Genomic DNA, 12402 nt, shown 5'->3' with positions numbered 1-12402 from the left:
AGCTATAGACTCCGTCGTCCCCAACAGAAATTCGAATTTCGCGGCACACGCTACAGGTAGGTCAGGTGATCTACCGCCCTGCCGCTGGGTGGCAGGAATAGGAACCATTCCCGTTTTCTAATCAGATTTTCTCTTCCACCTGTCTCCTGAGGGGAGGCTGGGTGGGCCATTAATCGTATATATCTGCCAGGTAAGTATGTACAAAACTTTATTGTATCATAACAATATCATTTTTGTACATTCAACTTCCCTGTCAGATATATACTTAGCTGATTGGCACCATTGGTGGTGGGTAAGAGACAGCTATTTACTGAATAGACAGGTAAACAACATACGTTGTAGGTAATAATAAAACCTTGGTTCCTACTTGTTTAGGCGGAAGACTTCATGGCTACTGCCTAGGAGTCTGCTTCGCCTCAAGAGCCTCAGCGAGGTAGTGACCTCCTGCTAAGAGTTCTTGTGGGTCTGTCAATGGGGTCTTATCCGCTTACTCGACAGAGCCTGAGGATTTTTTGTCAATGGGTGCTATTCCACTTACATGACAAAACATCTTGCCTAATGGCATAATCAGGGAGCACGACACCGATCCCGATCACCTGATCCTAACACGAGGGTTAATACTGAGATTGAAAAGAGTTATCCCCAAACTCCTTTCAAACAACCCTAAAAACTCGACGTTAAATAAAATTTAACTCACTAGTTAAGGATCAGTATCGGCTCCCTATCCCAGCAACGTATCCGCAGACACGTAAAAACCAAGAGAGAAGGATCTCTCGTTGGTTATTTTTTAACATCCTTCGGGTAATGGGAAGTCAACACAGAGTTGCGTCTCCAGTATGTGACAGCTAAAATGTCCTTTATTGACATATTCTTATGGAAAGAAAGAGCATTCGCAACGGCTCGCACTTCATGCTCTTTAACTCTCAGCTGTTTGAAGGAATCATCAAGGTATATCGTGTACTTTGGAGATTACCCTTTTCACAAAGAAGGCCAGGGCGTTCTTTGATATGGGTCTCGTCTGGTTGGAGCCTTGCGCTTGGCTGGCGCCACGCGCCTGGCTGGCGCTTCGTGCCTGGCTGGCTTCATGCGCTTGCTTGGCTCCTCGCGCCTGGCAGGAGACTCGCGGTTAGCTGGCGTCGAGCGGCTGAGAAGCGGCTCGTGCCAGGAGCGTGTCTGGCGCCTGGCCGAGGGTCCTCTTTCCACTGGCGACAGACGTCTGACAGTCGACTGGAGGTTGTCCGAAGACTCTTGCCTAGATGGAGCCTTCTGCCAGGAAACGGACCTCGTATATCGCTGGCGCTTTTCGATCGGAGGAGGAAGAAGGCTCGTTCACTAAAAAACTCGAGCCTCTTGCTTTCCGAGGAGTAGAAAAGAGGCACTTGGAGCATGGAACGTCCAGTAGACGAGAGGATCTCTTGATGGAACGAGAGAGAGGAGTATTCCTCCAAGGAGGATCCTTCGTGAGTACTTCCGTCGCTGACGAGATTTACTCCTGTATGTTAAGGGGTATTTTCGTAGCAGAATCTTCCCTGTCCTTGTCCGAAGGAGGGGAAGGAGATCTGGAAGTCGAAGATGACTCCCAGCCGAAAGCCGGCGAAACCAGGGCTTTCTTGGCTCTCTTCATATCCCTATGAGCACCTTCTGGGAAGCGCTTCGGGTCCCTCACCGCACACCAAAAACTCTGCAGGCAACCCTTAAGCCGTTTCTTCTTCTGAAGGAAAACTTAAGTGCCCTGACTGGGCAAAAAGACCTTTGTATCTCTTTCCTTACTAAATGGGAAAGTCCCTTGACTACAAAGCTCTGAGCCAGGGTTAGAAGGATTTTAGTTCTTTGCCAGAATTAATGGCTGGAAAGAACAATTACCTATTCTCCTTCGAATCCGATGCAAGATTCCAATGCATGAAGTTCACTTGTCCTCTTGGTAGTTGCGAGGGCCAAGAGAAAAAATGCATTTCCTTGTAAGATTCTAAAAGAAACTTGATGAGGAGGTTCAAACTTGTCGGAAAAGGGATCTGAGGACCACGTCGAGATTCCAACTTGGAGTACGTGATGTCCTACTCTTGGTTGTTTAGAGGGATCTTATAAGATCATCAAGGTCTTTATCCTCTACTATCTTTAGGCCCCTTGTAAAGACAGCTGAGAACATGCTACTGTATCTTTTGATAGTAGATATAGCCAAACGTGATTCTTCTCTGAGAAAGGGAAGAAAACAGCAATGTAGGTCACAGAGGTATGGAAGAGGACAGTTTCTTCATTGTACCCTGCAAGAAAAGGTAGCACTTCTTTTCCTTGGATATGACAATTGCCATTAGCCTTGAAAAAATTCTCTCCTTTCGGTCAACTTCTCGACAGTCTGCATGTAATCAGACTCAGAGTGGAGAGGTTTTTGAGGTGCCTCTCAAAGTGAGGCTGTTAGAAAAGATATACTCTCTCGGGAAGGGCTCTTTAGAAAGTGCTGAAGGAATGATGGACCTCTGTGAATCCAGCCGCTCGAAGGCCAAAATGGAGCGAACAGTGTCCTCCTCGCTCCCTCTAACGCCAGCAATTATTTTAATAAATCTCCTAAGAATTAGAATAGAGGAAAAAAGACTAACATCTATCCCCCTTCCATCCTAAAGGATGGCGTCTATTGCTACCGTTCTTGGAACGAGAATAAGGGAGCAGTCTAGAGGACGCCTCTTCTTCTTCAACATTGCGAAGAGATTTATGAAAGGACGTCCTCAAAGTTTCCACAACTCTCGACAAACCTCTAAGCGAAGATTACTCAGACGTCAGTGGTTGCTGCCGTCGATCGAGAAGATCCCCACGGACGTGCAGCATCTAGCAACGAACCTCTTGAGGATCGTTACGTTTCGTGCCTGTGTTCAAACCAGGCTCTCTCTCGTTAACGAGAAAAAAGGACGAAGAGAGCGAATCTCGATACTACTTGAGATATGAGAGAGCTGTGGAATTGTTCGAGTTAATCTATTAACTTCGTCCCCCCCATGGGATCGAACCGCCGTCCAGTTGGACGGGGAACGAAATCAAGAACGGACAATGACGCTACTGAGCCTGCTATCAGCGAGGTTATTGGAATCCTTGGCCAAAAACTCGTTCTATCGAGGAACTGGAGAGCCAACCGTAAGTTTCCAATTCTTTAGACTAATTTCCAGGACATTTGTAAGTCTGTTAAGATGCTTGGCACCAATTCGCTATCACCAGAGGTGATCTTTGACCTATTGAGAAATCAGAAATATTTCTAGAACTCCTATTTATTTCAGTTTTCCGGTAGGAAAAAACTATAGAAGTCTGAATTGCAGTCCATTTAGGGAAACAAACTTCTCCCTCGAGGAGATGGTCTCCAGAAGACTCATCCATTCCCTCACTGAGCATGCTCCCTTCTCCTAATAAGGCTGTGTTTTGCATAAGCATGAGAGCAATATATAATAGTGCTATGCCGCGGTAGACTCGTACAGAATTCAGTTACAGTGCGGTAAACTGCACCGAAAAAGTGTAAGAGGTATCTCTGTTGAAAATTTCTGAGCAAAACGAAGACAATGTTCATTCATGCTTACTATAATTCCCCTCAACCCAAAGCTCAAGTTCGTGATTGTAGGGTAGAGATACGGTTAGTCAGTCAATCCCGCAGGAGAGAGAGATGTACCCGACCGCGCATGGCAGAGACTCAGCTGGTTCTGCGTTGGTCTACAGTGACAGCTATGTCTTCCGTCTCACACTATTCTTCCTGAGTTGCCAGTTACTCCGTTCTACGAGGGAACAGGTTAAAATTATTATCGAGCCTAAGGAAACTCTCAATAATGCATATTTAAGCGAAACAGACTTCGCTAAATACAGAAGCTGAGTTGGTGTTGTTGTAACAATAACTTTAAGCGTTGTCCTTACATCGGAAACTCCTGGAAGGATACAGGGATTTCAGTTGCTATCCGTAGAGGTAACTACGGTATGCGTATATGACTTGAACCATACAGTAGTAAAATAACGCAAGGGTGAATACTTAGAGTATTATACGTAGTCACTTGTACATCTAATTCTCTACTACATTCTTTCCTCGACGAGGAAGAGAGAGAATGGAAATCTACTATCTTCGTTCTTTTCATCAATAGAACGAATTAGTATTAGCCGAAGGAGATCCCAAGTGAGAACCGAGGACCGAAGAGGACATCTCAAGCTTCCTATTCTATTGGACATAAGACTTCAAGGACGTAGTCTACAAGTCTATTACCTGGAATAGCCTCTAACCAATGAATGAGAGCTCTTCCGAATCTTGTCCAAGAGAGCTTATGCACTTACGCGATAAAATGTATTGACAATACGTTTAATATCTCACTAAAGAAGAAAAAACGCACTTACATGAGAGAAAGTTAATCCAGGAATTCGCTAAAGTCTTCCCGATTTCCACCGAAATCGAGGAAGGGGCAGGATTCCTGTTCAGAGATTGGGCTTACGGAAGGAAGGACCTTAATGTTCGCCTTCGGCAGCGCAGTCCCGAATGCCGAATAGATGAGATTCTCATTCAGAAATCTCCCGTAGTTCTTGCCTCGTCATGATGAGGGAAGAGTATGAACTGAAGGAGAGAGTCCACGCTGAGAGGAACTGCCTGTTATAGCAGTCCTCTGTATATTGGAGAAGGGCTTCTCTCAGCATCAGAACCATCCTGACAAAGGCGACGGCCGCCTGTGCGACATCTTGCGCCTTTGCCAGGAGAAGGCTGATCCTGCGAAAAACTAATAAGAGGAGCCTCGCGGCTGACCTCTCTCTCATAAGGCGATGCGAGAGATCCTGGCGCCTCGTGCCAGGTTGGCGCCTCGCGCCTGGCTGGCGTCGAGCGCCTAGATGTATACTTGAATCTGTCAGGAGACTTGCGCTTGCTTGGGGATACGAGCCTGCCTGGCACCTCGCGCCTGGCTGGCGCTTCTCATCTTGCTGGCGCTTCTCGCCTGGCTGGCGCTCTTAGCTCTCTTCCTTTCAAAGTGGGAGTTTTCCTACTTCTTTCGAGAGGACGCGATAGATCGTCCGAACTCCAAACATGTCCACTTCTTTGTCTTGCTGTAAGATGAAGAATCGGACGAAGAGACGCACTTTTTAAGGATGCCTTTGCAATGGCGATCCTTGGCAGTCTGGGACGCCACTGCCGAGGGGACGCCTGATCGGTGGGGATTCTCCATAACCTCCGTAAGGCTTTCGACATTCCTTCTCCTCTGAGCCTGGGAGCTTGGAAGAGGTCCAGGCCTGGGAGCGAGATAGAGTCGATCAGACGCACCCTCCACTGCACTGGGAACACTAAAATCACTGTCCATTGCACTGTGCTTACCTTTAAGAGTTCACATTTTGAGCTCTATCCTTATGAGTGTTCAAAGCTGCAATTTCCACAGATGAATGGCAGTTTCCGTGAAGGTAGAAGGTGAAAATACAGTATGTGAGGATTCAACAACTACTTGTATAATAGGTGCTAATACACTAATTGGCTCGTTAGTACGAGACTTACTAAAGCTTCTCGAGGAAGCTTTTGTAGCCCTATGTTTTTCTAACTTCCTTAAGTAGGAAGTTAGAGCTTTCATTCTTCCTCACTCAATTTCACACAATTCTTACACGTATTAGTGAATGAATATTAATATTCCCTACACTAGCGAAAGGTGAGATGGTCTACCGAAGCATTCGGTATTCTCACGCTAAAGTCATAATTCACTTCTTTGAAAATTTTGATAAAAAGTTCACAAAAGCGTATGCCAAACCAAAGATCCAATACTTCACCAAAAAAGACAGCCCAGAAGATCGATGGCGATGAAAAACAAAAATCAAGTCAGGAGGTACCAACAACGATGTTGACAGTACCGGCGACAGAGAAAATCTGATTAGAAAACGGGAATAGTTCCTATTCCTGCCACCCAGCGGCAGGGCGGTAGATCACCTGACCTACCTGTAGCGTGTGCCGCGAAATTCGAATTTCTGTCGGGGACGACGGAGTCTATAGCTAAGTATATATCTGACAGGGAAGTTGAATGTACAAAATGATTAGATAATGTCAATTTCTGTCAAAGGGTTCTTTCATTGTGTTGTTCAGGTATTTAACAGTATTTCTTGTAACATGTAACTGCAGTTTCAGTACAGTTCTGTACTCAAGTACAGATAAAATGCTCATGCTTGGTGTCTATGAAGAAAAATGCTTTTAGACAGACAACTGTCAAATATGAAAAGAAAGTAACTGATATAAATTAGTTGAAGGTCCTTATATCACATTTTAAACTCATAGAGACCAAATGCAGGATGTGCACTTAACTGAGGGGCAAATTGGAAATAAAGTTAAGAGACCAAAGGGAATGGATGGAAAGTAAAAAGTGACTCAGCTGGAGGCCAAGAAACTATGTAAAGGATCTTTAGTACAATCCAAGTGCACCACATAAGGCACATAGTAAATGGTACCTCCCTATGGGGAAAAGAAGTCATACGTATTTTTATACAAAGTATTTAATCCTTGACCAAGTAAATGATCAGAGAAATTAAGGCAGATACAGTATTAAGATGTTCACCTAATTTTTTATCAACTAATCATGTTTTTGTGGTTTGTGTGAAAATATTTTCTTGAAAAATCTATGCAAACATAATGAATTCAGTGTTTACTTTTCATTGTCAGTTTTCTGTACCAATATTTTTGCTCTTACTTTTATATTTGATCATATTTATATTAATTCTTTTGCAAACTATGTTAAAAATATTTTCTTCCTAAAATTCAAGTAAACATTAAGAAATTTGACTTTTTTTTTTCAGGTCCCTGGCACTTGCAGATGATGAAGTATTGGTAGGAAATATATCCGATGATATATTGGGCTGCGCAAAGGAGACATTTGAAGATTACTTTGTTGTGCCACCAGGGAACATTGACTACGTTCCTGAAGATGAATATTACAGTAAATTAAAGGGTGAGGGAGACAAAACGTAGTACAGGAATTGTATGTTTTTGATAGGCTTTTATATAGAAAAAATCTATTTATTTGTGTCATTGACGTTTTTGTGTCTCCTTGTGTGAAATATTCCGTTGTTCACTGCAATACACAGTACTGAATTGCAAAATTTGCTTAACAGATTTTCTCTGACTTCAAACTTACTTGATCTGCAAATATCCTCTCTTACAACCTAAGCACTTACCGAGAAATTTATTTAGGAAAAGGGGTTAAAATTAACTTCTTTTTTATTTACAAAAGATATATCAAACAAATAAACCAATAAAAAGATATATAATATGCAAATGCAAGGCAAATAAATGCTGTACGCAAATAATATAAAACTTAATTAAAAAATAAGAGTGATATAACAGTTCCCTGTCTTATGTCTACTGTGACTTGTGATCAGTCATTGGGAAATTACTGTAACCAAGTTTGGAACAAAACCATTTGCTGGGAATGTAACCCTGTTGTAGGGTAAATTGCTGAAATTATAACTAATTATAATGGAAGTCATTCAGAATTTGGTAATGTAACCCATATGTAAGATCAGTTGTTAGGATGTAACCTGCTTTATATGTCAGTCATCTTAAAGATACCTCACTGTAAGATGGTAAGATTATTAATCAGAAATGTAACCTGGATGTAAGTTGGGGATTATCCATAATCACTGAAAGCAATATTTTGCTGAATACAGTATGTATGTACATTCAATAGTGATAATTCAGTTGTATGTCATTGTTGGTACAATCTTTCAGCAAAATAATTTTACGAAGGAACTAGCACTACCATTTATATATCAAGTGGTACAACCTATTTTGTGAACAGCTTGATTTTATTATTTCTTACACCTCTAAAAACTTTTAAGCAAATAGGCATTGGCTTTAACCTGCTTTTCATTCTATGCCTTAGTTTGTGACTTCTCAAAATGTGTTAACTCCAGTTGCCAGATATTTTCTTTGGCTACCCTCATGAAGGAAACTGCTACAGAATTTGATAATGAAATTTTCTAGTCTTTTTGTAACAAGCTTGAAGTTATTGCTGTGACTCAAACAGGACATAACTGTTAAGAACTCTTGCTGGCTTTTTTTTTGTTTTTTTTGAAGATAATATGTTGAATATTTTGATTTGAAATTGTTTGTAAAATCACTAATTGCAAATAATAAATATTGCATACATTTCAGTTGAACTCTGTGTTGAATTGTAATTTAGTTTTTTATAGCTTGAGATCTTATTGGTCTGCTGTGCTGAGAATAGTAACTTGCATTCAGAAACTTGACAAGGGGTCCATTTGAGGGACCAAGTGAGAGCTGACTGGAAGGCCAGAATTAATTGGAAGAAAATGTTTATACTGTTCTTTATGCAAAACTCTGTTTGCATGCTCTTTTGTATGAACCTTACTGGTCACTTAAGCAGTGTAACCTTACTCTTGATTCTTAAAGATGGCAGCTAATGACTGATGTTTGTATATCTTTGTAAATATATGGCTGGTATAATGAAATTAACTTTGATATTGCTCCTTTACATTCTTGCTATTGGAATAGCTGATTTGGAAACTAGAAATAACTAACAACATTGTCACATACTCTTGGAAAACCAACTTCTACAGCTAAAGTGCACATAAAAGCTGCAAAGTGAAGGTGAATATGAATACCTCCTGATGCTTAAGGTGATATGATCAGGAAGAGACTATGATTATGCATTGCAGAGCATCATTGCAAATTGCTCACTTCATCTCTATTGCTATTCCCTTCTATGAATACTTTGAGAACTTCTGAACAAGAGTGTGATGTAGTCACACATTCCCCTTTTCCATTTTTATTTTTCATTCTCAACAACCTAACGTGTCTTAACAGTCATCTGTCCTACATTCATCACAAGTGTTACCCTTTGAATTCTTCAGTGACATTCATAAGAATCTGCAACAGAGGTTTTTATAGAGCAGGTATACTAATATATGTATTAAGGGAAGCAATGAAGTCGACCTGATTTTTTTTGTATGGCTATTGTCATAGTCCAGTTTGCTCATAAAACTTGTAAAAGGAAATGCTTGATCAAATATCAAACATGAATGGTGAGAAAGATGCTTCTCCCAGGTTATGTACGTAGTTATCCTTTCATTATCCTATCCAGGTAGGCAGTCCCCGGGTTACGACGGGTTCGGCTTACGACGCTCCTAGGTTAAGGTGCTTTTCAATTATATTCATCAGAAATTGTTTCCAGGGTTACGACGCCTACAACTCTCATCTGGCAGAAGAAATTTGACACCAAAAATGCAAAATAATCAATATTTGAAGTTTTTTTTGATGCAAAATGCAATAAGAGTGCAGTTTACATAGTTTTTAATACTATACCCAAAGCGTTAAAAGTAAGGTTTTCTTAGGAGTTTTCATGATGTTCCGGCTTACGACGATTTTCAAGAACGGAACCCCTGTCGTAACCCGGGGACTGCCTGTATTGGGCAGATGGACGCCCACTATCAAACTAAATGCTCATAGCAATAATCCCTCTTTGGGATGGTAAGTTTACCTCAACCATGAGGGACTAGATGGCTTCCAATGGACTGAAGAACATGTACAGTATATGGTATTGAAATGTGGCAGATCAGCATTAGGCTTAACAAACTAAAATATTCTATGCTTTTTCAGTCAGTTATGCTTTTTTGGTCACTGTTTAAGTAAAAATACCTTTAACTATATGAACTGTAACTTGTTTTTAAAATGTTAAATGCTGCCGTATTCTATTAAAAGAAGACGTTAAAGATATACAATGATTAAATATGAAAACAAGGAAATAGGGGATAACTTCCATCTTCAGCCCAGAGCTTATAGAAGTACCATACATGTATCAAACACTGAGTATTCAATTAGCAAAAGCTAACTGAATGAAGTCATGCACCATCCAAGTATACCATACGACCACTTCTGAAGATGCATTCAGCAGTCTTCATCTTAAAGGGGTATTGCAGATCTGCAGAAACTCAAGCTTGGTAATCATCACTTTCGGGAATTTCCCAACAATCTGACTTGACCGTATCCACTTCCAGTATACTCATATTCACATTGTTTTATGCCCCATAAAAGGTAAACACCTCTGTTGATTAGAACTTTCTTAGCTTGGTTTCTTGCATGCCTATCTTTGCCATACTTTAGTGCTGCTCTGTTTGACAAGAAATAAAAAGTTCAAGGTACATTATGTTACACAAAAGTGACTCAGAATAGGAAAATTATACTGCATGAAAAGTGCAGAACAGGAAATAAGGACCCACATTTATACAAGTACTTTATGGCCCATGCAACTTCAAGTACTGTAGCCTGAATAATCCCTGTCTTGGCTTAAACTCAAGTCCCAAAGCAATGTCAAAATATGACAGATGGATATTTGATCTGCCAGATCATGCTTACTTGCTCTTAAGAGAAAAAAATATAAAGATGGTGCATTCCTGTTATTTTTAAGTCCCTAGTACCCATATCAAGTTAAGATCTTGATCTTTTAAAAAGAACACCTTTTTTGTGAATAGCTTTTATGAATATGCAAAGCTTTGGAAACTCCAAGAAGCTGCTGAATGTTGAGCCCTATCTGAAAATAACTAAGATGGCACGAACCACTTTTAGAAGAGCTCGGGTTCATTTTCTTGTTTATGTTTCAGCCACTGGTAATTCAAAATGACTTAATAACAATCGTGTAAGTTAAAATGGAGTTTTTATAAAGCTTTCTAATGCTTCCAAATGATAGTAGTTGCATGGAAATTAATACTGTTTGCAACCTTAAATTAATCTGAAATCATAAGAAGAATTACATGGCCTGGGAAGAGGGCAATATGATGTCCTTATTTTCACTTTCCCAGCCACAAATGCCACTTTATCAAAATGCCGAGTCTTAAGGATATTCTTTCCTCACCTAATCGCCTCGCCTGCATTCCCAACACCCAGAATGATTACCAAGACGGTTGGCACTGAAGCTGTGCCAGAAGAAGTGTTGTAAGACTCACACTGTAGCAGTTTCCATCAAACGTAAACATTAGTGTCACAAAATATACAGACCAAAATACTGAAGTTACTGAAAAGCCTATACATTTTAGAGAAACAATGAATAAAGTTTAGGTTAAGACATAAGAGTATGCAGTCATTTATCGCCGAATTCCTTCGTACTTTCTGAACTAAGTCAAATTTATGGTCTTGGAGCTGCTTATGTTACAAAAATCTTATATGCAAAGTCGGCTAATTCCGTTAAGAAGCCATGAGTCAAATATTTTGAGAAAAATCATGTCTCTATTCTTAACTTTTGAAGTTTTAACGCTCTCTCTCTCTCTCTCTCTCTCTCTCTCTCTCTCTCTCTCTCTCTCTCTCTCTCTCTCTCTCTCTCTCTCTCTCTGAGAGTGTGTCTCAACTTTCATCTGAGTTCACGACTTCTCATATTTCCCGCTGCTCCAAATCTATCACGAACTTTCGGTTCCTCGCACTTGTACTCCTCCTTATGCTTCATTGTGATTTCCCTTGTGTTTTACCTCTACCAAAAATGTTCTCTCTCCTTTCGTAACATCGTTACTTTTTCTTTTCTTTTGTCATCTGCATTCCAGTCGTTTTGTTGGTCTCTTTTTCCTTTTTACCTTCAATCAACTCACGTTTCATATTTATCCGACATATTCTTCGCTCATCTTACATTCGCCCACCCTTTCATACCATATCCCCCCCCTTTCAACCTCCCTACTCATCTGGTTCTGCTCTACAAACCACCTCCTCCTCCTCCTCCTCCGCCTCCTACTCCTCCTCCTCCTACTCCTCCTCCTCCTACTCCTCCTCCTCCTTTCCTTCATCCGACCGTCCCCTATCTCCCCCCCCCCCCTCCCCATCTTCCTCAAGCTTTCATCTACCCTTGCTCTCTCTCTCTCTCTCTCTCCTCTCTCTCTCTCTCTCTCTCTCTCTCTCTCTCTGCCCAAGAGTGCCATGTGCCAGGGGCTGTTACTATTCTCGGAGGGTGCCACAGGATCAGCCGAGTTGACTCCGAAGCCAAGGCAGCTCTCAGGTCTGTCTACCCGCCGTGCCAGGGGCATTTTCCGAAAGCAGCGCGGTGGAATTTTTGGGCCAGGAGGAATTCGCTGTCAAGAATTCCTTGCGAACAGACGTCGTCCGTTCTTTGGCGTTGCTTTCTGAATGAAGAGCACCGACTGTATTCCAAAGAGCAATGCTAGAACTCGTTTTAATATGATGCAATGCCCATTCTTCACTAGGCGAGACTAAATTACAAACAATTCGACTTTCGACTTCCAATGTCTGAATGTTTCCTCACCTTAAAATGAAAAATGAAGCATCGTCATTCTCTTACATTAAACTGACTTTCATATTCATGCTCTTCCCCCTCCTTGACGCGAAGGACCAAGTTAATATCTTAATGAGTGAAAATTATTTTTAAATTAGTCTGACTTTCCACCAGATAAAACTTTCCATGCGTCATCAGTACGAAA

General features: G+C 41.1%; 2 protein-coding genes across 2 annotated transcripts in view; one reads left to right on the top strand and one right to left on the bottom strand.

Annotated features, from left to right (window-relative positions):
* Window positions 1-8439, top strand: part of LOC135197689 (glutamyl-tRNA(Gln) amidotransferase subunit C, mitochondrial-like) — a 62597-nt gene extending 54158 nt beyond the window's left edge. Inside the window, 1 exon segment of the mRNA XM_064224708.1 lies at window positions 6766-8439. Coding sequence (XP_064080778.1) covers window positions 6766-6937 — 172 coding nt within the window. The 3' untranslated portion in view covers window positions 6938-8439.
* Window positions 1-12402, bottom strand: part of LOC135197692 (ras association domain-containing protein 10-like) — a 708795-nt gene that overhangs the window by 615807 nt on the left and 80586 nt on the right. The window lies entirely within an intron of this gene.

This window comes from Macrobrachium nipponense, chromosome 21 (genome assembly GCF_015104395.2).
Source record: "Macrobrachium nipponense isolate FS-2020 chromosome 21, ASM1510439v2, whole genome shotgun sequence".
Taxonomy (NCBI): Eukaryota; Metazoa; Arthropoda; class Malacostraca; order Decapoda; family Palaemonidae; genus Macrobrachium; species Macrobrachium nipponense.
The sequence above is the reverse complement of the archived record's forward strand: the minus strand, read 5'-3'. Positions and strand labels throughout refer to the sequence as shown.